The sequence below is a fragment of the Perca flavescens genome, chromosome 7 (assembly GCF_004354835.1).
Source record: "Perca flavescens isolate YP-PL-M2 chromosome 7, PFLA_1.0, whole genome shotgun sequence".
Lineage (NCBI taxonomy): Eukaryota > Metazoa > Chordata > Actinopteri > Perciformes > Percidae > Perca > Perca flavescens.
Genome location: NC_041337.1, coordinates 10,754,625 through 10,779,880, shown reverse-complemented (window position 1 = coordinate 10,779,880; position 25,256 = coordinate 10,754,625). Strand labels below are relative to the sequence as shown.

General features: G+C 41.2%; 2 protein-coding genes and 1 long non-coding RNA gene across 4 annotated transcripts; 2 read left to right on the top strand and 1 right to left on the bottom strand.

Annotated features, from left to right (window-relative positions):
- The first annotated feature begins 4,898 nt into the window (after positions 1-4,898).
- Positions 4,899-8,992, top strand: LOC114558996 (probable G-protein coupled receptor 173). Of its 2 annotated transcripts, XM_028583377.1 has the most exons (3): positions 4,899-4,992; positions 5,620-5,688; positions 6,744-8,992. In XM_028583377.1, the coding sequence occupies exon 3, from the start codon at positions 6,915-6,917 to the stop codon at positions 8,133-8,135; it is 1,221 nt and encodes a 406-aa protein (XP_028439178.1). In that variant the 5' UTR covers positions 4,899-4,992; positions 5,620-5,688; positions 6,744-6,914; the 3' UTR covers positions 8,136-8,992. The 2 variants fall into 2 exon arrangements, with proteins under 2 accessions (XP_028439178.1, XP_028439177.1); XM_028583376.1 differs by having other exon boundaries at positions 4,899-5,688.
- A 5,227-nt stretch (positions 8,993-14,219) lies between these two features.
- wdr13 (WD repeat domain 13) lies at positions 14,220-22,868 on the bottom strand. Its single transcript, XM_028583964.1, has 10 exons — positions 22,666-22,868; positions 22,053-22,140; positions 21,694-21,925; positions 21,179-21,288; positions 20,790-20,920; positions 20,365-20,672; positions 18,377-18,557; positions 18,114-18,255; positions 16,067-16,185; positions 14,220-15,016 (listed from the first exon to the last, which is right to left on the bottom strand). The coding sequence occupies exons 2-10, from the start codon at positions 22,091-22,093 to the stop codon at positions 14,832-14,834; spliced, it is 1,449 nt and encodes a 482-aa protein (XP_028439765.1). The 5' UTR covers positions 22,094-22,140; positions 22,666-22,868; the 3' UTR covers positions 14,220-14,831.
- Positions 22,869-23,826: 958 nt separating this feature from the next.
- On the top strand, positions 23,827-24,765 carry LOC114559372 (uncharacterized). Its single transcript, XR_003693084.1, has 4 exons — positions 23,827-24,094; positions 24,255-24,286; positions 24,387-24,456; positions 24,661-24,765. It is a non-coding gene; the product is annotated as an uncharacterized LOC114559372 (long non-coding RNA).
- Positions 24,766-25,256: the final 491 nt, after the last annotated feature.

The window sequence follows — 25,256 nt, the reverse complement described above, 5'->3', positions numbered from 1 at the left end:
CTGCAGTGCAGAAGACGGACTGAACTAAAATAACATCAGAGCTTTTAGCGCCACTGTCTCAGGAGTGCATTCAGCTTTGCTTGAAGTGGAAATACACACACAGCAACATGAGCTGCAGATGGCAGCCAAAGGTCATGCATTTCACTGAAGTCACGGTGTCATGAGCATAGAGCACACTGATCGTTGTAAGCTGAGATCAGTGTTTTAAAGCTCAGGAAACCTCCTCAGATGCTACATGATGACGTGTCACAGACTATTTCTGATTATAGTCACGATGGGCTGATATCGGACACTACAGACAAAAGCATAATTTTTCAGTTTTGAGTTTTGGTGCTATTTTGCTTCCAAAAGTCAAAACAGTCTTCTTTCAGACTATTGTGGGGGGGACATCCCAAATATACATTTAGATGTTTATTTATCTAAACTTTGTATATTTGCACCTGTAAACATCTCCTAAATTTACCAAAGGTTAACATTAGATAATGTCTCATTTGCACATTTAGACATGAACAAATTTCAGAAAACTTATAAATACAATAAAATGATTGTCTTAAAGGGGCACTATGCAGTTTTTTTTTAGCTTAATTTACCTTAACTGAACAGCTTAGGAGTCATTGGAATGATGTTTATATAGTTGAACGTTTTGAGTTGAATAGTGGTTGTCTCGCTCCCCCCTAGTGCCTGTGAGCTGAAAAACCACCCTTGCAACTTTTGGCCTCAGTGTCAGGAAGTATCGCGTGATATCAGGTCTCGCGATGTAACAAATTGCTTCACGGCACTGCACACATACGCCCATTAACAGCTAACAAGGTAGCGATGGAGTTTTTCACACTATCGTCATGGCTGAGCTGGCAAAAAAGAAGCAGAAAGCTAGGAAAGCATTGGGAACAGAGAAAGAGGAAACGGCAGACTGAGCGAGTGAGGAGTCAGACACAAGTAAACTGCCAAATATCTATTCCGAAGCTGTAGGGGGAGCTCTATAGAGAAACCTGCGAGAAAACTGCATAGTGTCCCTTTAATCTATGTAATCAACTGGGAAAGTTTCATGTTGATATTTGTTGGCTAAAATGATTTACCCCATACATGTCTTGCAAAATGTATGTCATTTTACAATCCATATCTTTAAAAGACGTTATTTTTCTCAAAATGAGTTTTTCTCATACTCTGAGCCAGAGATCTCCACTACAATAGCACTTCCATACACCAAACTTTGCACTTTCATTCCTATCTGTATTCAGAAGGTTTTTACACAGGGGTTTGTTCAGATATCATTCACAGCCTGATTTATGTAACATTGTACACCTAAAAACATTGCGAATATAGATTTGTGTTAGGGCTGTTGACAGTATTGTTCTGGAAATATTATATCAGTGCATATTTAACAAGATAATTGCCTAATATTCATATTTTAACATACTATTTATGAAAACTTAATGTAAGTGATCAACTGAGGAAGTTTCATGGTAATATATAGTAGTTAAAATATTTCCCTATTAACCTGCAGTGTCTCCTTTAAGAGTTGTATAAACTACTTCAGTGCTTTCTGCCGAATTAATCTCCTGTATTAATTTATTCACTTCAAACCCACAAACGGCCTTGGATGTCAGGTATGGATTTTGTGGATTATGTATTTGGCCTTAAAACAAAATTAATAATTAGAGCACACTTGCATTTCATAGACTTGTGCAGGGAAAAGGGAGGGGGTGGGGGAGTGATTCATTTGTGTGATGGTCACATAGCTCGAGTGTGGAATGTATTAAAAATTTAAGGAGACTTATAACTGACCCAAGGAGGATAATCAGTGGGAATTCTACAGCAGACATTCACTGTGAAATAATGAATGCCTTTTTAAGCTATACACCACTGAAAGCCGTGTTAAGCTGTGATTTCAAAAGAGGTTCTGTGAGTGTTGTGACATTATTACCAAACAGCAGTTTAAGGGGGTATTTTCTCACTCTTTCTACTCAGTTTAGTTTGTTCTAATGGAGTTATTTCATCATAAGACACTGTTTAAAAAAGCTTTTACTTAAACAATATCTCTGACAGAATGAAAACATTAATACGCCTCCTTCAACATGTCCTATACTCAAAAGGAATTAGCAGCCATGGTCCATTGATGTTTAATGGCTTCAAGTGATCCATCACGGCCAGCATTTAGCACACATTTCATTTGTTTTAGTCCAAATTTTCATCTGTTTAGTCCATTCCCCAAGCCATCAAAATTTGACACAATCTGAAGTTAATATTATTCCACTGTCAATATTGAATAATCCCTGAAAACATTAATTTTAAAACCAAAACAAAATGTAGGCCTTCTGCTTATCAGACAAGCCATCTTCTCAGTAAAATAGTTGTGCGAGAGAAAACTCAGATTGGACAGATAGTCTAGCTGGCTGTCTGGATTTACCCTGCAGAGATCTGAGGAGCAGTTAACGTTAGTCCTCATAAATCCACCGGAGTTTAACATTACAACACAAAGAACACGGAAGGAAACGGACGGTCGGTGAAAATACATGCATCCGGTGGAATTTCCTGCGGCACCGCCGCAATCCCAGAAGTGGAACGTTAAGGATATAAACTAGGGGTTAACCAATATTGTTCATCCTGAGGGGGTCATGAATGTGTACCAGATTCATTCACCCAAAACCACAAATGTCAACCTTATGGTGGCGCAAGAAGAAAGGTCTTTAGGCTGCATCCTCTGGGGAACATGAATGTCTGCACCAAATGTCATTTCTATCCATAGTTGTTGAGATATTTCAGTTTGGATGAAAGTGGTCAAACGCCACCTGCCTGACTAATACAGCATTCATACGTATATGCTTTAATGAGATAGGTTAAAATAAATTTATAAATAATTGAAGTGCATGGTATAAAATGATCAACATGCGAGTCACCAGTTACAATGTGAGAATTTACAAGCAATACAATAAAGCCAATACAAAATACTTTCATTTTGTGTTGATTTTGGCGGCCCCTGTGGACAAAAGCGATAGGGTTTACATGAGCCTCTTGTCGCGAATAGCTTGACCTGGCTAGCGTGTGATTTGAATTCTTTCACTGGCCCTTTTAGCTTGTTTTGTTCTTCAGTCAATGTTTTTTATTTTCTTTTTGCTGATCCTGCCCTAGTATTCACCAGAACCACAAAGTATAACGTCAAAAATACAATTCTCTAAAGAAAAATCTCCTCCTGCTTCCTTTAAACTCATGGCTAACTCACTGCAAAACTTAGCCTAGGAAAATGTAAACACAGGCTCTTCCGGTCTGCGTGCCGTTAATCGTTTTGTCTGATTTGGCAGGGAATCGGACCGGGACAAACATTAAGCCATAGGGCCCTATTTTAACGATCTAAGCGCATGGCGTGAAGCGCATGGCGCAAGTGCGTATAGGGCGTGTCCAAATCCACTTTTGCTAGTTTAACGGCGGTAAAAAAGGGTCCGTGCGCCGGGCGCAATGTTCAAAAGGGTTGTACTTAGAGTCTTCATTAATCATAGGTGCGTTTTGGGTGTAACATGCAATAAACCAATCAGAGTGTCATCTCCCATTCCCTTTAAAAGCCAGGCGCGTTTGAACTTTGGCGCATTGCTATTTTGATGGGGGATTTGCACCGTAATATTCTTATTTGTAATCTTTTGCATGTTTGTGTGCTGCTGTGCGTCCCTGTGTGTGTGTGTAACAAGCATAGTGTGCGCGCGCTGTGCACGAGCCTAGGGGCATTTTACTAATTTGCTGTTAAAATAACAATGAAATGCTGCACTATTGACTTTAGACCAGGTTTTTCCAAGGGGGTAAGCTTCGCTTCAGAACTCGAGCCATCTATGGCACCATTTTGTTGCTAACTGGCCATCACCTCCTGTTAGCATTCCGCTGACCGCCATTTTTTTTTTACGTCACTTGATTGCGAATAACTTTACATCAGAAATGTTTGAAGACTCTATTTGTCCGTTGTTTAGTTCCAAAGAAACACGACAATGCATAAAAGGCTTCATTACCTTGTATCTCACGTTATGGCTCCGTAGCAGACGTTTCTGTAAATATAAGCTAACGATTGTGTCATAACCAAGTGACTTACTGTCGCATAGTAGAGGAATTACCGTATAGTACAGGAGAAGCTCGCAGGCAGTTTCGACTTACATTAGCTGTTTAGGTTTAATTACTAATGTTAACTAGCATGTTAGTTAGCAATAATTAGCCTGTGCCCATGTTATCTCCTTACATCCACCTACACTCTCCGTATCTGTAAGATTGGGAATGATTGAGATTTCTCTTGGCACAGCTACCAGAAGACTTACAACTTTCAGACACGTTGCTCACGTCACATTCTCTCAGTTGGAGGCTGCGCAGTAAAGCTGGCCATCACCGGAAAAGTGCTTCTAATAGCCTTCACTGGTCTCCGTCCAGAGCAACGGGGTCTATTGGTCCATTATATACTGTCTATGTGTTTTTCTTGGTCAATGGCGCGATCACTTCCCGCTGCCTCAAGATAGCAATACGCAAAGAATGCACCTGAACACACCTCCCTGTAAAACCAGGTATATCTGCTATTTAAACGACGCGGGCGCTGGACGGGAAACAGGCTGGACACAGATCCGCCTCTCTCTCTCTCTCTCTCTCTCTCTCTCTCTCTCTCTCTCTCTCTCTCTCTCTCTCTCTCTCCGAATAAAACCGACGGTTTCCGCGAATGTGCGAGCTGCCTCCTTGCAAGCAGCCATAATTGGGATTATTCAGGAATAATTCGCCTAATCCAGCCGCGTTGTTGTTCTTCTTCTTTTCCTTTTTTTTCCTTCCAAATCGTGATATCGACAGCGTTTGGAGCCGTGAACCCTCCCCAAAATCCCCCCCCCACCCACCCATCGTGACATCGTTGGATTTGTCAGAAATGTATTTGTTCTGTCACGCAGGCGTTTTTTTTTTTTTTTTTATTGTGGACTTTTAAAATGTAGTCCACCTTCGCTGGACAGCAAAACAAAGACTGCATATTAACAGTTCAGGGTAAATACATCGCCTTTTATTTTTTTGGGGACTGAAAGATGGGAGAGAGAGACGTATCGAGGCTGTTGTCTGTGTGGACTAATTGTGCTGGTGCCACTAGCCAATATACATGCCAAGACGATTCATTTAGGGGATGCGCGATCTTTTTTTCCCCCTTCTCTCTAACGTTTGTGGGTGGGTTATTATAAGCATTGGAAATCTGACATCATTTGGATATATGTGAACAGAACCAGATATGTTTTTTTATCGCGTCTGTTTCTAGCCTTCTGGAAATCTATCTTCGACGTGATGCAACATAAAATCTGTTATTTTTTCTCGGATGATATTCAGACACAAATGAACACATCCCTCTGTATGAGACTGTAAAAGGGTGGCGGTGGATGCTTTTATTTTTTATACATATCTCTTAAATGTGGCAGAGTCCTCACCCTGGATTGCTTGATCAGCTGTTGATAATTTTTTAGGTAGCCTCTGCCGTCTTGTGTTTATTAGGCTATATGTTGCTGAATTCGATTTCCTCGCGATGGATTTATGCATAACAGGTGTTGTTTGAGCCCGAGGAGCACAGCACGAGCATGAGGCTTTATTATGTGTTTTTCTCTCGATTTAACAAACGGTGAAACAAAGCGACTGGGATCATTTTGGGGTTTTTGCCTTGAGAGAAGAACAGATCCAAAAAAGATGAGGGGATGAAAGGTAGGTTATCATCTCTCTTCCTCTCTCACACACACGCGCGCGCGCGCACGCACGCACACACACACACACACACACACACACACACACACACACACAGCAGAGGTGATTTTGACACCTGTTTATCTGTTTTTCACTCCAGCCATTGTCAGGCCTAGCTGACATTGGCAGTCATCTAATCAGGTGAAATGATATTTGTCAAGGTGGCAGAGGGCTGTTATGTATGGATGAAAATAGGCCCCCAGTTACAGCAGATCATATTGTGTTTTATGGCCTACATAGGCAAGGCCCACCCAGACAAGCACACAGCTATGTTTTATTATCACCGTACGCCTATACGTGAGTTTTCAGAAGAGGATGCACCTAGAATTTCTGTGTTTTTTAATTTAATTTTCATGTTTTTAATCATGTCTTCTTTAAACATGGCTGATTGTAGGCTCTTTGCTAAAACACTGAGGCCTGACCATGATAATCACAATGATAACTTGCTCCTCCTGTTGAGTAAAATTCACACACGTAGGCCTGTGCTTAAAAAACAACAACAAATGGCTGCCTTCTTTGCCATTATATTCTCCCATTTGTTAAGTGCTGTGAATGGTACAGATTACACCCTCTGCTCCTTAACTGACTGTCACGCACAAACACACGCACAGAGCAGCAGAGAGAAAGCATAAAATGTTCTTTGCTCATTTACAAGATCTCTGTTTGTTGGACATGCCCAGTGTTTGGTTGTACTGTGTCTGCTCCATCCTGCTGTACACCCCCATGCATTCACTCAAACACCCACACTTGCACAAAGTATGTGAGCTGTTGTATCTTAGCAACGGGCAAGGTAATTACTGAGAGAGCCAAGGAGCTGGCATGCTGTAGAGCTGCTGATCTGATCCCAGCCTTAGAGAAACAGGAAGGCAAAGATTTCCACCGTGTTGCCCAACACAGCACTTCTATATCCATGCTGCTCAATGTAAGTTTGCTTTGCGTTTAGTGGACTGTTTTAGACCTAACCAGCAGGTCAGACATCTTGTTTTTCATTCCTCCAAATGTGTCTCTGTTCACAGGTGGCGAGGTTGTGGACAAAGAGGAAAGATGAATCTGTCATGTAGAAAAGATCCTTACGGCCTCTCCTTGTAAAGACGAGAGGGCCGTGGGAGACGACGGCTGTAGCAAGATCAGTAGTGCTTATAAAAGGGCCGGGCCGAACCAGGCGGGCTCTCGTGGAAGGTAATAGAATGGCTAACCAGAGCTTTGCCATCGATGGCCCTGGCAGTTTGCTGGCTGTGCTGGCTTCGCAGAGTGGAATGGCAAGAGGCGGCAGCAGCAGCAGCAGCAGCAGCAGCAGCAGTGACGGCAGCGGCAACAGTGGAGGAATCTCTGCCACAGATGTGTCTGCCTACTTTAAGCTGGTCTTCTTGGGTTTGATCATCTGCGTGAGCCTCGTCGGCAACCTCTTGGTGTCCCTGCTGGTTCTACGAGACAGGACACTTCACAAGGCCTCCTACTTCTTTCTCCTGGACCTGTGCCTGGCAGATGCAGTCCGCTCGGCCGCCTGCTTCCCCTTTGTGCTGGTTTCCATCCACAACAGCTCGGTCTGGACTTACAGTGCCTTGAGTTGTAAAGTTGTGGCTTTCATGGCTGTGCTGTTTTGTTTTCACGCTGCCTTCATGCTGTTTTGCGTGGCTGTCACCCGCTACCTTGCCATCGCCCACCACCGATTCTACGCCAAGCGCATGACCATCTGGACCTGCGCCGCCATCATTTGCATGGTGTGGACTCTGGCCGTCGCCATGGCGTTCCCACCTGTCTTCGATGTGGGGACATACAAGTTCATCCGTGATGAGGATCAGTGCATTTTTGAACACCGCTACCTGAAGACCAACGACACCTTGGGCTTCATGCTCATGCTGGCCGTGGTGGTCCTGGCCACGCACGGCTTCTACGCCAAGCTGCTGCTGTTTGAGTACCGTCACCGCAAGATGAAACCTGTCCAGCTCGTGCCAGCGATCAGCCAGAACTGGACCTTCCACGGTCCTGGGGCCACAGGTCAGGCTGCAGCTAACTGGATTGCAGGGTTCGGTCGTGGCCCCATGCCACCCACTCTGTTGGGCATCAGGCAAAATTTACACAATCAACACCGGCGGCTGCTCGGGATGGAAGAGGTGAGGTCAGAGAGGAGGCTGGGCAGGATGTTCTACACCATCACCCTGCTCTTCCTGGTCCTCTGGGCTCCTTACATCGTGGCGTGCTTCTGGAGGGTGTTTGTCAAGTCCTGCAGCATCCCTCACCGGTACCTCTCCATCACTGTGTGGATGAGCTTTGCCCAAGCCGGAGTCAACCCCATCTTTTGTCTCCTGCTCAACGAGGACCTGAGGAAAGTGCTGAGAGCTCACCTGCCCACCTACTGGAGGACTAAACAACACCTTCCCCAGGATGAGGCCTACTGCATCATGTGATAAGATATATGAGCATAATGAAGGGAATGTTTTAAAGGGAGAATTTGGAGAGAAGGGATGTAACGCACCTTGGTTAAGTGTCTGTTTTGTTGTTTTGCACAACAAAATCAATTTTTCGCCAAACAAATGCAGGCAGAGCTTATTAAGAATGTTGATATTTGAATACATGTGTCGGGTGCAGAGGTATGAACAGGGCAGTAGAAAAGCCCTGGTAACACTTTAATGGTTTGTATTTCTGATGATGTACTGTATGATTAATAAATAGGAAAAATCACAACTATCACCGCTCCAACTCCAACAAAGTGTGACAGATGCCATTTTTAAAATAATGTTGCCTTATTTCAATGGGACACGCCCCAGAGCTTTCAACTGAGAATGAGTTCCTGTGTCACATGAGGCACAAAACAGACACACAGAGGGTTGAAATCCTTGAAAAAAATGCGCTGCGGAATGTGAAAAGAAAGTGTTGATCAGAGCGTTACTAACTCTGAAACACATCAAGGAACTTACAGGGTCTGAATGGATTGATAGACCACCCCGGACGCCTTTTCATGTAATTCAAAGGAGACTGCAGAATATCGAATGGACCCAATAACCTTGGATACATTTAAATAGCTGTTGTGAACCCGAGAAGCCCCTAACATGCTTGATTTTTTGGACTTGATTTAGGGCGTGTCAGGTTTCTTTGTATCATAAAAAATTGCCTGTTTTCCTTCATTTGTAAACTATACATGTTAAGCAGATGACACTATTTTGAAATATGACTTGATTTCATATTGTACAGACTGTACAGGAATGTATATTCCTGCTTGTGTGTTTTTATATAGCATTCATGTGTGTGTGTGTGTGTGTGTGTGTGTGTGTGTGTGAGAGAGAGAGAGAGAGGAAGAGGTAGACAGAGAGGAGAGGAGAGGAGAGAGAAAGATGAGAGAAATAATGATGATAGAATAGGTTCCAGTAATATTGAGTCAATATGAAAGCAGCCTCATCTTGGAGTCTTAAAATCATGCTTCGTATGGAAATGTATCCTTTAAATGGATTTCCGTAACTGGACATGTAGTCTGATTTGTTTAAAATGTGAAGTACAGATGGATTATAAAAAAAAGAGGGCCGAATAATAATTAGAAAACAACACTTGTGCAATGTAAACAGGCCAGAGGATTTAATGACTTGAAAGATTATGTAAATTACGTAGTTTTAAAAAAAATCATTAGCAAATGAACATTTATTTGCAAATGATGATCTTGGGAATGTTTTTAAAGTACTGTTATGCTCTCACCAGAATACAAAAAATGAAGAAATGAAGTGGCACTTAATGGGAAGGAAACTTGATTGTTACCAGGCCCTCTTATAATTCCCTCCCAACATAAATGTCACCATTTGAGTGTCCTGGATCACAGGAAGTTCAAAATCCAAACGTCTTCAGGCTGGACCACAGAGATGTTTGGTATGTGGAAACCGGCTTAGAGTACATGACGTTGTCTTTCCAAATTAAGATTCATGTAATACAAATGCCAGACCTACAGTACGTTAGGCATAGATATATTTGTGCAGTCAATTTTCTAAATGTGGACACTTGCACAGCATACTGTATTAGCATGCATTCCACTGCATTTCATAGATTCAAGACTGGGGATTACAACTTGTACAGATGTTGATATGGAAAGACAAAGTAAAACGGGAACTGAAGTCCATAATTTTTATGTCTGGCATTCCTTCGCGAGATGATATTCTGTAACTGTACAGTTTAACTGAGGTGGTTCTTTTGCCCACTCATCAATAAAGACTCTACTTTTGATGCATTCTGAGATATGGCCTGCCTGGATGATTGACATTGCTGGATCCCTGTAGAGAACACTTAACAGGAAATAAACCACTTAACAGTGCAAATTACATCCTATGCTGTGTGCATTTTAGTTCCTGAACATATATATATATATATATATATATATATACATACAACAAAAGTACATTTGTGTATTATTATTAGTCTAGCTTTGTACACTTAACTGCATGAAATTAAAAGGTTTTCTTGACACTTTCCCCTCCACTGAACATTGACCAACAACTGCTATAGAGTCAAAATGGCTTGTGATTTCTTACAGAAGTACCAATCTGTCAAAGCTGTGGAGATAGGTGTATAAATACACAAAAAACTGAGGAGTTAGAACCAATTAGAATTGTTATACAAGGCTTGACCTGAACTATGTGGAAACTAAGAAATGTGGTTGAATCTAACAAGTATGTTTCTTAAGCTCGTGTTCTGATATATTTAAACCTTCCTGCAATAAAAAAAAGAAGTGAATGATGTAATTTTTGCTAACGATGGCTACGAATGAAATGTACAGGAGAAATGTAACTCAAATAGAGTAGAGTCATAAAGTCAAGAACATGATTAAGCTGTGTCATAGAGCAATACCTATCTAAAGTTCTCTAACATTGGTCACCATAAGCTACTGATCATCATACCAGACCAAGAGAGGCTGTAGCAGCAAAACCTCTGACTAGTATTGTATTCATTTCTTATGAATTCAACTTTTAATTTGTCAAAGAAATCTTTTGTTATATTTACTAAAGTTACCTAGTCTCGCTTTAAACTATAAAGCAAAAACAAATATATTGCGAGGTCCTTCAAGTGTGTTACACACAAAAGAGGACTCAGGCATAAACCTAGTTAAGTTTGTTAACATTTATCCTTAAAACTAGCATTTAATATTGATGCTTTAGCAAATCCATGAAGTCATATAACTCAGAAAACAAAATTGGATACAACACAAAAAGACATTGCAACTGAAAAAATAATGTCATTGAAAATAACTGTCTGCTCCTCTGTACAAGGCTTTTCAAGCGGCAGCTGTGGAATCTTTTGTGTAAACCGAGAAATGGGTTTAAGGCGGTATCCAATCGCTCAATAGACCAGAAAAACAAATGTCATTCTTTCAAACTCACATAATGCTTGTTGTACAATATCTGGATGAATAAAACTTGATTTAACAAGTATCTGGATTCCACTCTAACAGAAGAATAACCAAATCTTAAAACATACTAGTGCTGACAATAGAAAGTATGTTCAATGTTGTTGTTAAGGGTTAACTCCTCTGCATGATAAGGAACATAAATCACATAAATACTTCTGAATCTCACACAGATTCCACGTGTATAGCAAACATTATGCAACCAACCAATTATGCTTTTTACATTATAAAATAAAACGGGAAGTGTAGAGATAATATAATCTCTTAATTAGGGCCTGATTGAAATCTAGCCATCGTATGACTGTGTATTCTCTCGATTAACAATCAGCCTATATTTTGAATCTGAATGAGGGATGATTTTCATTGTCTTTATTTGTGCGCCTAGACTGTGGCTGATGAAAAAGATGTTTCCATAGTGAGCGGTATCAACTGTAAGAACATCGTCTCAAAATAGTCCAGGTTTAACAGGTTGTATCCGACTACGCCTCTGTCTCACCAGAACTGATGCTGAAGAATCATCTAAAGCACTTATGTTTAGTTTTCTTTCTAAGATACGCCACAACAAAGGCCGTCATACTCATTGTGATCCTCGCCCACCGTATGTTCTGAGGATGCAGAGTTGTTGCATTGTCCTAGAGCAATCCTGTTTTTTTAATCATTATCAGCACCTTTCCTGCTCGTTTCAAACAAAGCCTCGTCCTGACCTTCCCAGACACCAACCATTCATTGTGCACACAGCCACATTTCTACGTCACAATACTTCATCAGCACCAACCTTGAGAGGAAAACAATCTGAAGTCTGAAGGCGCCCCATTTGTGCATTAATCATACTGTACATAATGTCTTTTAACATGAAATTACAGATTCCCAGGGACCTTTTTTTCCACCCTGTTTCCACCACTTTTTAGTTCATTATGTACTGTATGTCTTTCTCCTACACTGAGACAGTGCAAATAGTGCGTAGATTGTCATGATACATGAGTCTGACAATATGACAGTAATGTCTAATATTTAGAGCTGATCTGGGGCTAGGAAACTGAAATGTGAAGGAGCTTTAATGTATGGTTGTGTGATCTATCGGTGGTTCCTGAACTGGAAGTCAGGACCCGTCAAAGGGTTTCAAGGAGTATTTGAGGGAACACCAGACCCTTCTGCTAAACAAATTCATGTATATATTTTTTTTCAGATTTTGCCATTTTTTCTTGTGAAATACCAGATACTTTGACTTCTTCGGCCTCTAAAAATCACTCAAATGAAACAATATCGCAAAAAGGAGAAATTACTCCATGGTTGAACTCATCCACCCTAAGACCATGAGTGGCCACAGGTCGACATGACTTTATTTTAAGGGATCACAGTCCGAAAGGTTGCAAACCTCTTATAGTTTGTGGATATTTCTTTTTTTTTTTTTAACTTCAATATTGACAGTGTGAGGACATTTAGGGGTTTGACTGTTGGGGGATTTAAAGTCACATTTTGTAAAAAGCGAGATTCCATGTATTGTTTTAATTGAAGTGTCATATAAATACTGTAAAAGTATCAAAATGCTCAATCCACAGAGAAAAGCACACAGCCCGTATTCAGAAACGGTGCCTTTAAACAAGCCGTCAGGACTTCCATACGGTTGTGATGTCACAACTATACTATATAGAGGTAGAAAATACTGCTACAGTCATTCCCTGGAAGCGCAGATGCTGAGAGCGCAGATGCGGAAGACCCTGAAACACTGACCAATCAGAGCAGAATGGTCTTTTTAGGGAGGGGGGCTTAAAGAGACAGGCGCTAAAACAGAGCGTCTCTGTGTGTTGAACATTAAAGCATGTAAACATGTCCAAGTAGAACTATAGAACCTGAAAATGAGCATGATGTGCCCTCTCCAAAGAGATACTTACACACAAATTGTTGAACAAGACTACACAGTAATGCTTTGGGCTAAACGTTAGCATGCTAACAAGCTTTTTCTTGGCAAGATTTGTCGTACGAAGCAGCCCGATTGGTTGAGGTTAGGCACTAACCTCGAGGAGTTTAGGTCAGGATAGTCGACTGGTCAGGGAATAGGACTTGAACAAATCAGGTTATGTTACCTCGCGGGAACACAGACACCTGGCCAATCGTAGTGAGCAAATGCTATTTTTTATTTTTTACCATGTTCACCGTCTTAGTATTGCTATACTAACAGTTGCTAATTAGCACAAAACACAAAGTACAGTTGAAGTTGATGTGAATGTCATAAGTTTTGCATAACATTTGTTCATAAACTAAAGCATCGGACATTTTGACTTGATGTTTGACCAAGATGTTTCACTCAAAACCGTGAATGTGAAACTCCACCAAAGTCAGGAGAATTCATCCTCTGGGGAACATGACTGAAATATCTGAAAAACTGTTGGATGTATTGGCATGACATTTTTTAGACTGAACCAAAGTGGTGGACCAACAGACCGACTGTCATTGCCATCCATAGAGCCCGGCCTAAAACCATAATTATCAGTGATTATGAATGATGTCCACATAGGCCATGTGTCAAACTCAAGGCACGCGGGCCAAATCCGGCCCCTTGCAGATTTAGATCCGGCCCGTACATCAATTTGGGTTAACAATAAATTTTGGCCCGCCTAGTTGTGCGCCAAAACAAAAACACAGGAAAGTGCTTTTTAAAATGCAATTACGTGTCATTCAAAGCGACTTTGAGACTCAGAAATTCCCCCAGAAGCAGAGAGAGAGTTTTCATATTCAGGCTGTGAAACAGGTTGTTGTTAAAAAGATTTATCATTGTTTTGCTCTATTTGCTAAATTCTACGATGGCTAAGGAACTCTTTTGATTACTTTTGTAGGGCTTCATGTCAACAAAAATGCGACAAAAAGCGTACAAAAATGTCAGATAAAGCAACAAATTTACAGAAAAGGTGACAATGTCTGAGAAAGCCACAAAAAAAGTCTACACGACTTTTAGTCATTGATGTAGGGGAATCCTGTGTAGATCTTGAAGACCCACACGATGACTAACCCTCTCCTACACTGTAGGTTTGACCACCCTACTACATTAAGCTGCTATTACCTTTTCCTTTTGTTTCAAAGATATTTAGTTAAAAAAGAAAACAAAGACTGCTGACAGTTACAGTAGTTTATTCTGTATGTGCATTAAATAAATTATATGAATATGAAACACACACACAGACACACACACAGTTCAATGTTATGCACATGGTCTTAAATTCAAACAGGCAATTGCAGAATTGAAAGCTAATAAGACGGTATTACTACACTTTGACTACTGCTTGAGTTAACAGTTACATAAATAGTGAACTAGATCTATGCCACAGGGACTATCAGTGTGATACAAAGAGTTGGACCTGTTTTCTCTGCAAGATTACGTTTCAATTCAGAGGTAAGCCATGACACATGCATGGGTGTAGTGTTCTTTTTTTCTGTGTTAAAAAGCAATTTCTCAGATGCAACTGTAGAACACACACACACACACACACACACACACACACACACACACACACACACACACACACACACACACACACACACACACACACACACACACACACACACACACACACACACACACACACACACACACACCTATCTGATTGCACTTGCACTTGAGTTATCATTAAATTAAAACGTTTAACGAGGCCTTTTACATTCCAGTGAAAATCTACAGACTTGTTATTGGACGGTTAAGGAGCGGATGGAAGCGTTTGTGGATCAGTCACTTTTGCTCCCGCCTCCAGATGATGACCATGCCGGTGGAATCGGCGGATGCCAGTAAACTCTCGTCACAGTTGAAGCTGACATCCAGCACTGGTCCCCCGTGACCCTGTAACTTGTTCACTATTGCCTTGGTATTGCGTTCAACGTCGAAGAAGTAGACACAGGCATCCTCGCTGCCAGTCACTGTGTCGGAGGGGAAATCAGAAGGTCAAGAAGTTAAAGGGTGAAGAGAAAATACAAGGACAACTAGATAAATAAATGATGAAGGGCTTATACACCAGGGGTGCACAATTCAGAAAATGTCACGATTTGATTCAATATCGATTTTAAGGCTCAAGATTCAATTCAAAATCAATTTGATTAAAATAAAAATTAAATAAAACAATTTCCCATTTGATTGCAGTAGACATACAATTATTTTTTTTTAAAAAGAATAGATTTTTGGAATTCTATGAATCGATTTTGAATCGCGAATGTCAATCGATTTTTTTTTTTGCATACCCCTATTATACACATAACAATACTATAACAATTCATTTTGGATTGAAAATGGGTATCTCAATAGTTTAAAAATTAAAATCACTTGTAAGCACAAAAAAAAACTGTCTTTAAATTTTAAATACAATACAATACATTTCTAGCAACACTCCAGAGATACAGATGAGGCCACTTCTCTGCCAGTTCATGTCCTTATTGAAATAATGTAAGCAACCATGTTGCAAAACATCAGTGGCTGAAAGGAAATTACAACACGTCCCTAACTGAAGATTCTCAAGGGTATATTTATGAGTGAGATGCTTCTGGTAATTGGAGACACAAACCTGATAATTTAAACACTGACAAGCCTTGAATTAAATGAACTGTTGATTGTTAGGAAATAATAAAAGGTGAAGAAAGTAAAAAAAAAAAAAAAAAAAAAAGCTGAAGCTCTGAGGTAGAGCGGTGTTAAATATTACGCAAACAGCATGCTGTATAACTTTAAACAATTGATTATATACCGAAATTCTACAGCCTTTTGGTAGAGTTCTTTTACAAAGCCAATATAATAAATCACTCAAAAATACCTTCAAGCTAACAAAAAGGTAGGTTATTTGCTGAGGAGGTTGCTATTTTGGTTTTTCTTTTAATCCAAAAGCATCTCTTTTTCACACTATATAGCCTGCAGCATATAATGAACTGTGGTCTAATTTTCTATTCTAATATCACAGCAGGAACACAGAAGAGACTTCTTACCCACACAGGCCCCCTGTCTGAAAGACATGAGGGGGCAGAAGATGCTATGAACGTGCTGGGAACCATGCTGGATAGGGAAGCTCCTCTTTAGCTGTAGAGTACCATCATTGTCCACCACCCTGCCAACAATGTAAATACATATTCACATACATGCTACACCAATGGATGGCTTTAAATGATATCAGCACAGTGGAGACAAAACTAGGGATGCAACGATTATAGATTTTGTTGGTACGATTATAGTCTGACGAATAATTACGGTTTCACGATTATTATGCATTAATTAATATCACAACACTACTAATGTATAAATTCACATGAACAGTAGATTTTAATGTGCTATTTATTGCTGCCTTTTGAAACAGAAATAACTAACAGTTTTGAATGTTATGAAAATGATAAGGCTATATGATCGATCATCATATATGTTCTCATGTAAATATCTTTGTCCTTCTTAAGAAGAAGTTGGCCCTTTTTGGGTGTCCTATACAACTTTGTACAGGGCCCCCAAAAAGCTACAAACGGCCCTGCTTGCTGGTGCGTCTAAAAGTAGGAGGAGCTGCCGTACATGCAGCATGTTGCCAAGGACGAAATGCGATGGGAGAGATATCTTTTTCCAAATGGAATGTGGAAATTACTCAAGCAGTAACAGATTTTATTGCAAAAGATATAATGCACCTCATTACAATGACGGCTTTAATAAATACATGGGATAAGCGGTACAACATGCCCTCCCGCACATATTTAAGCCAGGTCGCCATACCGGAGCTACACTAAAAATGTAAACAGAGAGTCGCAGCGGTGCTGAAAACAGGAGGTTTTTTTACGCTGCTATAACTGAAGTGGTCAAGCCGTAGGATCACTATGGCTGACAGTGCCGTACTCATTCTGCACGTATACATATTTAAAGACTGTCCAGTAAAGTTCACAGACCGTGTATAAACAGTGCATTTCTGCAATTTGCACTTTAGTTTGTGGGATTTGTTACTGACTTTAGTAGAAGTAGTTTATAAATAAATAATAATATGTCACTCATATAAACTCATGCATCACCTAATTTCATCAATATTATATCATACAGGCCTGGCCTACAGGAAAGAACAGTTTATGTTGAATCTATATAATATTGTGTTGGTCATACTATACTATACAATGATTTATTGTTTGTCTTTGTTGAATAATACAGCAGATAAAGAGCTTAAAAATAATCACAAAAAAAAAAAAATTGCAATTAGATTATTTTCCAACATTGTTCAGCCCTAAGCCTTACGTACAATAGGGGATGAAGAGGAGAAAGGAAGTCACGTTAAGTGGTAACATCAGTTACATGATTTGATCTGTTGCAGCGTTTTGACTCTTAACGTAACGCTTTAACATTATCGTCAGCTCGCTCACTGTAAGTGCAACTGAAAAGCTACCGTTAACATTTGTCAGTCTAACGCTAGCTAACTGGTAACGTTAACAAGCTAACAAACAACAACAACGTTAAACAATAAAGTCCCTAGCAAGCTCACCAACTTGGGTTTAATTCCCCGCTGCAGATGCAGCGGTCATGAGGTCAGGTGCTGGTGGTTCAGGGGCTGGTTCTGCTCTGCGTTATCCTGCTGTTTGCTTACTTGATGTAACATTAAGAATTTGCAGCATTATCCCAACACGGGACACCACTGTACATCACTCTGACAGTCAATACTCACTATGACCAGCGTCTGATTTCACTTCTAGCTATGTGCCGTGTGTGTGTGTGTGTGTGTGTGCACGCACACGAGCGTTTATAATGTGAAGAAGGTTTAATAAGAAGTACACACTCTGCTACACATTACGTGCAGTCAGTTAACACTCGGTGTAGCGGAACCTTTGCTACTAATTAACCGTGACGTTTTAAAGCGCGGTCAATAGTGACATTGGTTAATAGTGACATCGGTTAATAGTGACATCGGTTAATAGTGACATCGGTTAATAGTGACATCGGTTAATAGTGACAGCGGTTAATCCCTGCGTCCCTAGACAAAACTGCCCGTTAAACAGTGACGTGCCCTTCCAGACTCACCTGTACAGCAGCAGCTTATTGACACAGGCGTTGATCAGCAGGGAGGGGTCTCTGGCCTCTCGGCTAATCCAGGACCTGGCAGAGATGCTGCAGATGGAGCTGCCTTCACTCACCACCAGACGCTTGGCTTTGGTCAGCTTCCCTGTGGGGAAGAGACAACATTCAGTGCATGATTCAGTGCATGACTCAAAACACTAACTATAATTTGTGATTCAGTCACTGCACACTTTGCCCTATGCCAAATGGAAACATTGTGAGTGTACCTGTGGCCATGTCAAAGAGGAAGGAAAAGATGCTCCCCCTGTCATCACCAGCCCAAAGGATCCTCCCTGGAGCATCAAAGGAAAGAGACAGCACGCGGCCTGTCAGCTTACTGGAGCCCCCCTTCACCTTCTTCCCAGTGGAGATGTTCACCACCTGCAGGTGGTGCTTGCTGTTTCCCACCTGCAACACAGAGCTGGGTGTGAGGACCTTCATTATTTATGTCCACAAGGCAGCACTGATGAACTGACTGGGGAAAAGCACTGGTTGTAGTGTTGGGGCTGGTGCAGTTAGACTAGTGAAAACCAGCACAGGTTGATCTTTGTAAAATATATAATGTTTCTTTGGAGGTCTAACACCGTGTAATCCAACGGAAAGCTACTGTCATCTTGTGTTCAGGCAGATGAGACCAACACAGGGATGCTCGGACCAGACAGACCAGTTAAACCTGTTCAAACCAGAAAAAGCCATTTCTTCCTCTCATAATGTTGTTGCTTGTTGTTGGTACTGACTGTCGGTTAAAAACAAATCTCCATTTCCCTCATGTTCCGTTTAATGAGCCGTAAATGGAAACTCTGCTTTCATTTTACATTCTGCTCATCAATTCAAGTGTTTGCCGGTGAAAAAGCAGAGTAAAAACAAAATGATCCAGGACATTTACCACTTTTGTTTTGGTAACATAAGATGATATTCAATTTAAAAATTTTAATTAATGTCTGCATGGTGTAAATAAGCATCAGTTATTGGGAATGAGATAATAAGCTATTTTTGAGAGGATTTGTCTCCGCATGCTTTATTGTATTATGAATCTACGTTATCCACAAAAATGAGTCAGCGTTCCGTGTAAAATAAGATGCATGATGATTAATTAGTTCTACACGGATTTGCTGAGCAGGAAGAAGAGAAGAAACCGATCTGCTCGTGCGTGAAATGAAAGTGCACGAGCAGATCACATCATAATATGATTTCACATTGTAGTATTTTTATTGTTAATCTTTTGCACGTTTGTGTGCTGCTCGCGCTATCCTGAGTCTAGGCGCACTTTAATAGTGCGCTGTTAAAATAACAATGAAATGCTGCGCTATTGACTTTAGACCAGGTTTTTGTTGGTCAATGGCGCGATCACTTCCCGCTGCCTCAAGATAGCACTACGCCAAGAATTCACCTGAACACACCTCCCTGTAAGACCAGCATGCCCCCATGGGCCCAAAGATGGGCGCAGGTGCATTTGCTATTTAAACGACGTGGGTGCTGGACGGTCTTAAAACAGTAGACACTTGCGTGGGGCTTTGCGCCGCGTTGCGCCGGGTGAAAGATAGCGCCCACGGTGTTCAAAGTTGGCCGCTCCTCCCCAGCTCAGAGCCAGAGAGAGAATGCAGCGGTGGTCGAGCGAGCTAGAGAGTGAATTAAGAGAGGGAGTGCTGAACAAAGCAGTGAATCAGTGATCTAAAAAGCACACACACACACACACACACACACACACACACACACACACACACACACACACACACACACACACACACACACACACACACACACACACACACACACACACACACACTCTGTTTCTGTGTCAGTTGTGTGTCTGTATGAGACGCAAGGGGCAAAGCAGCGGTTGGAAATTAGAATGCTGTTCTTGGCTGGGGGTTACACACCCACATGGGGCCCAAAGGCTCTTTGTTGACACCTCCAAACGTCCCGCACTCAACAAAATAAAAAAAAATAAAAAAAAATAAAAAAGAGAAAATACAGGCAGAGGGCAGGGTCTCTGCAGGTACAGACACCAACACGCACTTCTAGTAAGTCATGAGTGATGATTTAGAGGGATTACTTTTGTCAAGTCTATACATTGTTTTTTGAGGAAAATAATTGCATAGGATACCTTTAGGCTCTTAGGTGTTTTTCAATGTCATGTAACTGAGTACAAATCCCTTGTGCAAATTTTTGTCCCACTAGGGAATTAGTACAGGAGAATAGAAAAACGACTTACCACAGTAAGGTTGTTATTCATCGGCTGGAAGGTGCAGCACAGCAACTCGCTGGATTCTGGGTCTCTTACTTCTCGGATGCACCGGCCATCTCCCGTGTTCCAGATACGCAGAGTCCCATCTAGTGATGTCGACACAATGATGTCATTGCTCAGAGACCAAGCAAAGTCTGTGACAGGACCTCCGTGACCTTTCAGTGTCACCTTAACACTGGGAGGAGAGGGGGACAACGTCATGATGGACAGGGTGCCATCCAGGGAGCAGCAAGCAAGTAGGTGCTTGTCATCATTGGCAAACTGCAACCGTGGGACTAAAAGAACATGGAGAAGGGGGGTGAAATAAATACAGTGAAATACATTTTGAAGCTTAATGTATACAAATGAATTATTTAAAAGAAGAATGAGTTTTAAAAAAAAGTTTTACTTACCAGCAGAGTCTACATGTTGGTCAAATATGTGGTGCATGCCAGCAAAAGCATAATTTTCACTCAAAGTTGTGTCCCCTGCCATGGCACGACTGGCCTCTGCCACTGAGGTGGGCACCAAACTGCCTGGAGGCCTGCAGCCAGAAAAAAATAAGCCCACTATGTAAGCATATAATAATTACAACACACCTCACAACCCTTTCGTACTGATGACAACTCTATATAAGCGATCTGATCATTACTCAGTGCAACCAAACCAGAATTACAGCCAGCAAATCCAGCAAAACACAATGGCTCAAAGCAGAATCAAAGAAAATTAAATTGCTGAAGGTGATAAGACAATAAGCTGAATGCAAGTTGAGGACTGCTGTGTGTAGCGTTCTTCTGGGTACCTCTCGTCATAAACGGCTCTGTTCATCTGGGCCTGTAGCTGGTAGGAGCCTCTGCTGACAGAGCGGCGGTGACCACGAGCCCCTTGGGTGCGGGGGTCCTCCTCGAAGTCCTGCCCGAGAGGAGAGGAGAGGAAGACAGAACCTCGTAGGAGTGAGTGCAAGTAAAGACAGAACTTACTTGTGACCACAAATAATCCTAAAGTAACCATCAATAATTTCTTGAAAACATATTGAAATTACCATGCATTTTAAGTAATGCCAATATACAGGGGCACTGCCAGCCGTTTCAACCGAGCTGCTCAGCTAAATATGTATGGGCAACCAAAGTTTTGCTTGGCTCTGCAGGTAATTGATGAATGGCTCTCATATGTTGTATCCTCTATTTTTCTTTCCAACTCTCATATTTTTATATCTCATTTTCCAAATTAGTACAGACACCCATCCCCCTCCTCCCCCCCTCCCTCCTATTCTTTCTCTTATATGTTCCCTTCCCTTTCGTTTTATTTGGGTCTGACCTCCATGCGGTCCAGTGTGGTGCGGGAGCTGCGCACACTGCTGGCCCTGAAGCTGCTCTGCTCAGACAGGGGCCCGTAGCGCAGGGCCAGCAACTGACTGCGCAGCTTCAGGTACTGTCTGCGCAGCCCCGGCTCAAAGCCACACTTGGCGTTCTCTCTGAGCAGCTGGCTGCGTCGGCGGATGTACTGAGTTCGGAACTGTGGGAACGTAGGCGTGCGGTAAGCATTGTACCTGGGGAGAAAAAGAAGTGACACAGCACACACAATAACTTACAAGTGATCCATAAGCAATTACACGTCTGAATAGCTTCTTCATCAGTTTTAGACTATTAAAAGCCTGCTGCATGATTGAGTCTCACCTTGCGTCCACTGCCAAAACCTGCTGCCAAACTGCTGCCATTCCACAAGCACTCTGGGTAGAAAGGAAGCCACTGCCAGGGCAGATACCTGTCAATATACACAACACTCAGTTCATATTGTTTAGCTACTTTAACTAATAAACTTTACATTTAATGCCACTGTGTGAGAATACAGCTTTGCTAACATGAGTGTCAACCCACACCCTACCATCCGCAGGTGATGATGCAGAATCTATTGGCACCACAGATTGATATCGAGCTATTATTTGCTACGTGAGTTTGACACCAGAACATAATTGTTGAAGTGTATTGAAATAGTCACATGCAGCTAAAGAATAAATGGGCTGTGCATGTTTTAGCATGCGGATAGGAAGTAGCACCAAAAGCAGGCCAGCTAACTGACAGCTAACGTCGCAAAGCTAACCAACGTTAGCTAGCAATTAGCAAGTTAGCCATAACATTATATGTCCTCGCATAAAAATCTCTTTTTCCACTCATTCTTCAATGTACACAGATAGTCCACCAGTTAGCAGGTTTGTATACAGAGTACGGGACATTGCATTTTTATAACAAAGCACAGAAACACGGAGGAATACGTGTGGAAACGGCTCACCTTCCTTAGCTTTTCTCCATCGCTGCTTTTACTGTCAACTCACATGACACGGTGCCCAGCCTCCTGATGTGGAGCTACATGACGACGACGACGATGATGATGATGATGATGATGATGATGATTCACAGAATTTACGTGATTTATTGTTTGATCCAATGTGATGAGGATCAGAGCATGCAAAATATAACGAGCAGAAAGAGACACTGCTTGATTTACAACAGCATGGTTTCATTGGATAGTAATGACATTTCTTTTTAACACTCACAAGCACAAAGTAGGCTAATAACAATGTAACATTTACATGTTAAGAGTGGGGCCTTGAGGGACCACAGGCAAAATAATCAATTAGTTAATATCAGCAATATTTTACCAGCCTTTTACTAAAAGTAGCAACCACAGTGTAAAAATACAGTTATAAGTTAAAGTCCTGCATTGAAAATCTTAATAAAATGATGCAAGTATTAGAATCAATATATAGCCTACTTAATGTACCAAGAGTGAAAGTACTCATTTTGGAAATTGTAAAATGATCGATTTCAGAATAATATATTGATTGATTGAAATTGATATCGAACATATAAAAGAAATAGAAAATAACAATATTACACAAACTAGAAAGCATAGAGATACCTGAAAAACAAATACTTGATTTTCTATTTTTTGTTGACATGTTCGAAAAGGACTGGGAAGAAGTATACACTCCCACCCCTTCTCCATAATTCAATATATAAAAAATAATATAAGCATTGCAGCTAGTAAAGGTTGGGATAATTGTAAATACTTTATATATTGCAGGCAGCTTAATTTATAACAAGTATTAATAATTATAATAATGATGTATAAATTGATTTATAGCCTATGTTGTATTATTCTTCTTAATCTGATAGTAACTTGTCAAATACATGTACTTAAATACAGTACTTGAGGAAATGTACTTCCACAATGAAAAATGGAGAAGTATGGCAAATTTGAGCAACAAAATATTCTCATTTGGGTTTCTGAGGACAAAATCTTAATTCTCTATCAAGTGTCTGCTCAACATTTAGAAAAAAAAGTGATCCCTGAACTAGTAGCCCATTTTCTTTTTTAAATAACAAAACAAACTCTCATGGTTCCGGTAACATGACTAAAATGCTTTCTTGTCATGAACAATAGGTGAATACACAGTTCCAGTGGGTTCACAATGGCAGTATGACAAGGTCAGCTCGGAGGTTTCGCCTGGCTCAGCAAAGACCTGCAGAGCTGCGGGTCATGCTGCTCAGCTGACGGGGCTCTTTGCTTGTTCACGGTGCTCTTTCTCGAAGGGGCCCCAGTGACAGAGCCATTCACAAGCACGGGCCATAAATGACCGAGTTGAACACCACATTAAGCACTGCATTCTCAGAAATCTGAACTGACTGGAGCACAGCCAAAATGCCAGGAACAAAAGGTAAGCAATGTGAAACAAACGTTAATGTCTAAAATATATTGTTTAATTTATCTGGATACCAGAAGAGCTGTATGTTAAATGACTCTTCTTTTTTTAAGTCGTAAAAGTGACTTTGTTTCCAAATGTTTGACATACATGTGAATGTTTCCACTATTTTCAGGTAATAAGTCGGACAAGAAGTCCGCTACCAAGGTAGGAAAACCATTACTATACTGGTCTAAAATACAAATTTTCTTCTTAATCTGTAATTCTTTGTTGCTTCACTTTATTAATATTTGCTTTCTTTTCCCAGCAACCTCAGAGTCCTAAAGAGCAGCCGAAGAAAGCTGATCAGAAAGGAGATGATAACAAGAAGCAAGGAGGTAAGCATTTATATGAAGCTACATTTGGTCAGCATGTTGTTTTAACCCTGTGAATCGTGATTTCCAAGTAGAAAAAAAAAGATTGATATAAACCTTCAGTGGTTTAGGACACCAAAAGATATTTTGCCACATGGAGTAGAAATGCGATGCTGTGGTTGCCGTGTCCCCAGTGAGGGTATCTGTCTGTGTTTCATCCCCTCGCAGGACAGCCGAAGGGAGAGAAGCAATAACTTCCAGGCATTTGTGAAGATGGCTTTGGAGACACTGCTTGGGTCCTGCCGTCGTAAACATGGGAGCCCCCGGGGCAAACAGGGCTGAGTGCACCTTCCTTCTGCACTTTCCCCCCCGAGCCTGCAGACTAGGCTGTTGTGCAGCCTTATAATACAGCATCTGCTCACCTCTCACAGAGGCAGAAAGTGAACCTGATCTCCATCCATCACCATCTGTTGTTCACCCCCCCCCCTCCCAACCTTTTTCTGCCCCCTTCCCCACACTGTCCACTCTGGCTTATTAGATGCTCAAAAATAGACTCCAGGTTAAACCGGACCATTGCTTTGAGCGAAAAAATCATTTTGTCATCCCTTTGCAATCCTTCCCTAACTCACCCTCATGCCACAATCGACTGTCTAACAGTCCATACATCCTTCTTGTAAATAACAATTAAAATAACTATTTCTTACCGCAGTCGTGTGTATCTGGCTTCTATGTGTTCCTGATATTCTAACATGTTCACATCTTCTCAGGCTTATTCCCACGTTGAATTGAGCAGACAGCAATCCAGGTTTGTTGTAAAATTTTAT

Coding starts and splice junctions, on each gene's coding strand:
- LOC114558996 (XM_028583377.1), top strand. CDS start 6,915: ATGGCTAACCAGAGCTTTGCCATCGATGGCCCTGGCAGTTTGCTGGCT.
- wdr13 (XM_028583964.1), bottom strand. CDS start 22,093: ATGGCAGCAGTTTGGCAGCAGGTTTTGGCAGTGGACGCAAG. Junction 18,558..20,364: donor TGAATAACAACCTTACTGTG/GTAAGTCGTTTT, acceptor TCTGTGTTGCAG/GTGGGAAACAGCAAGCACCA. Junction 18,256..18,376: donor CCTCTTTGACATGGCCACAG/GTACACTCACAA, acceptor TCTTCCCCACAG/GGAAGCTGACCAAAGCCAAG.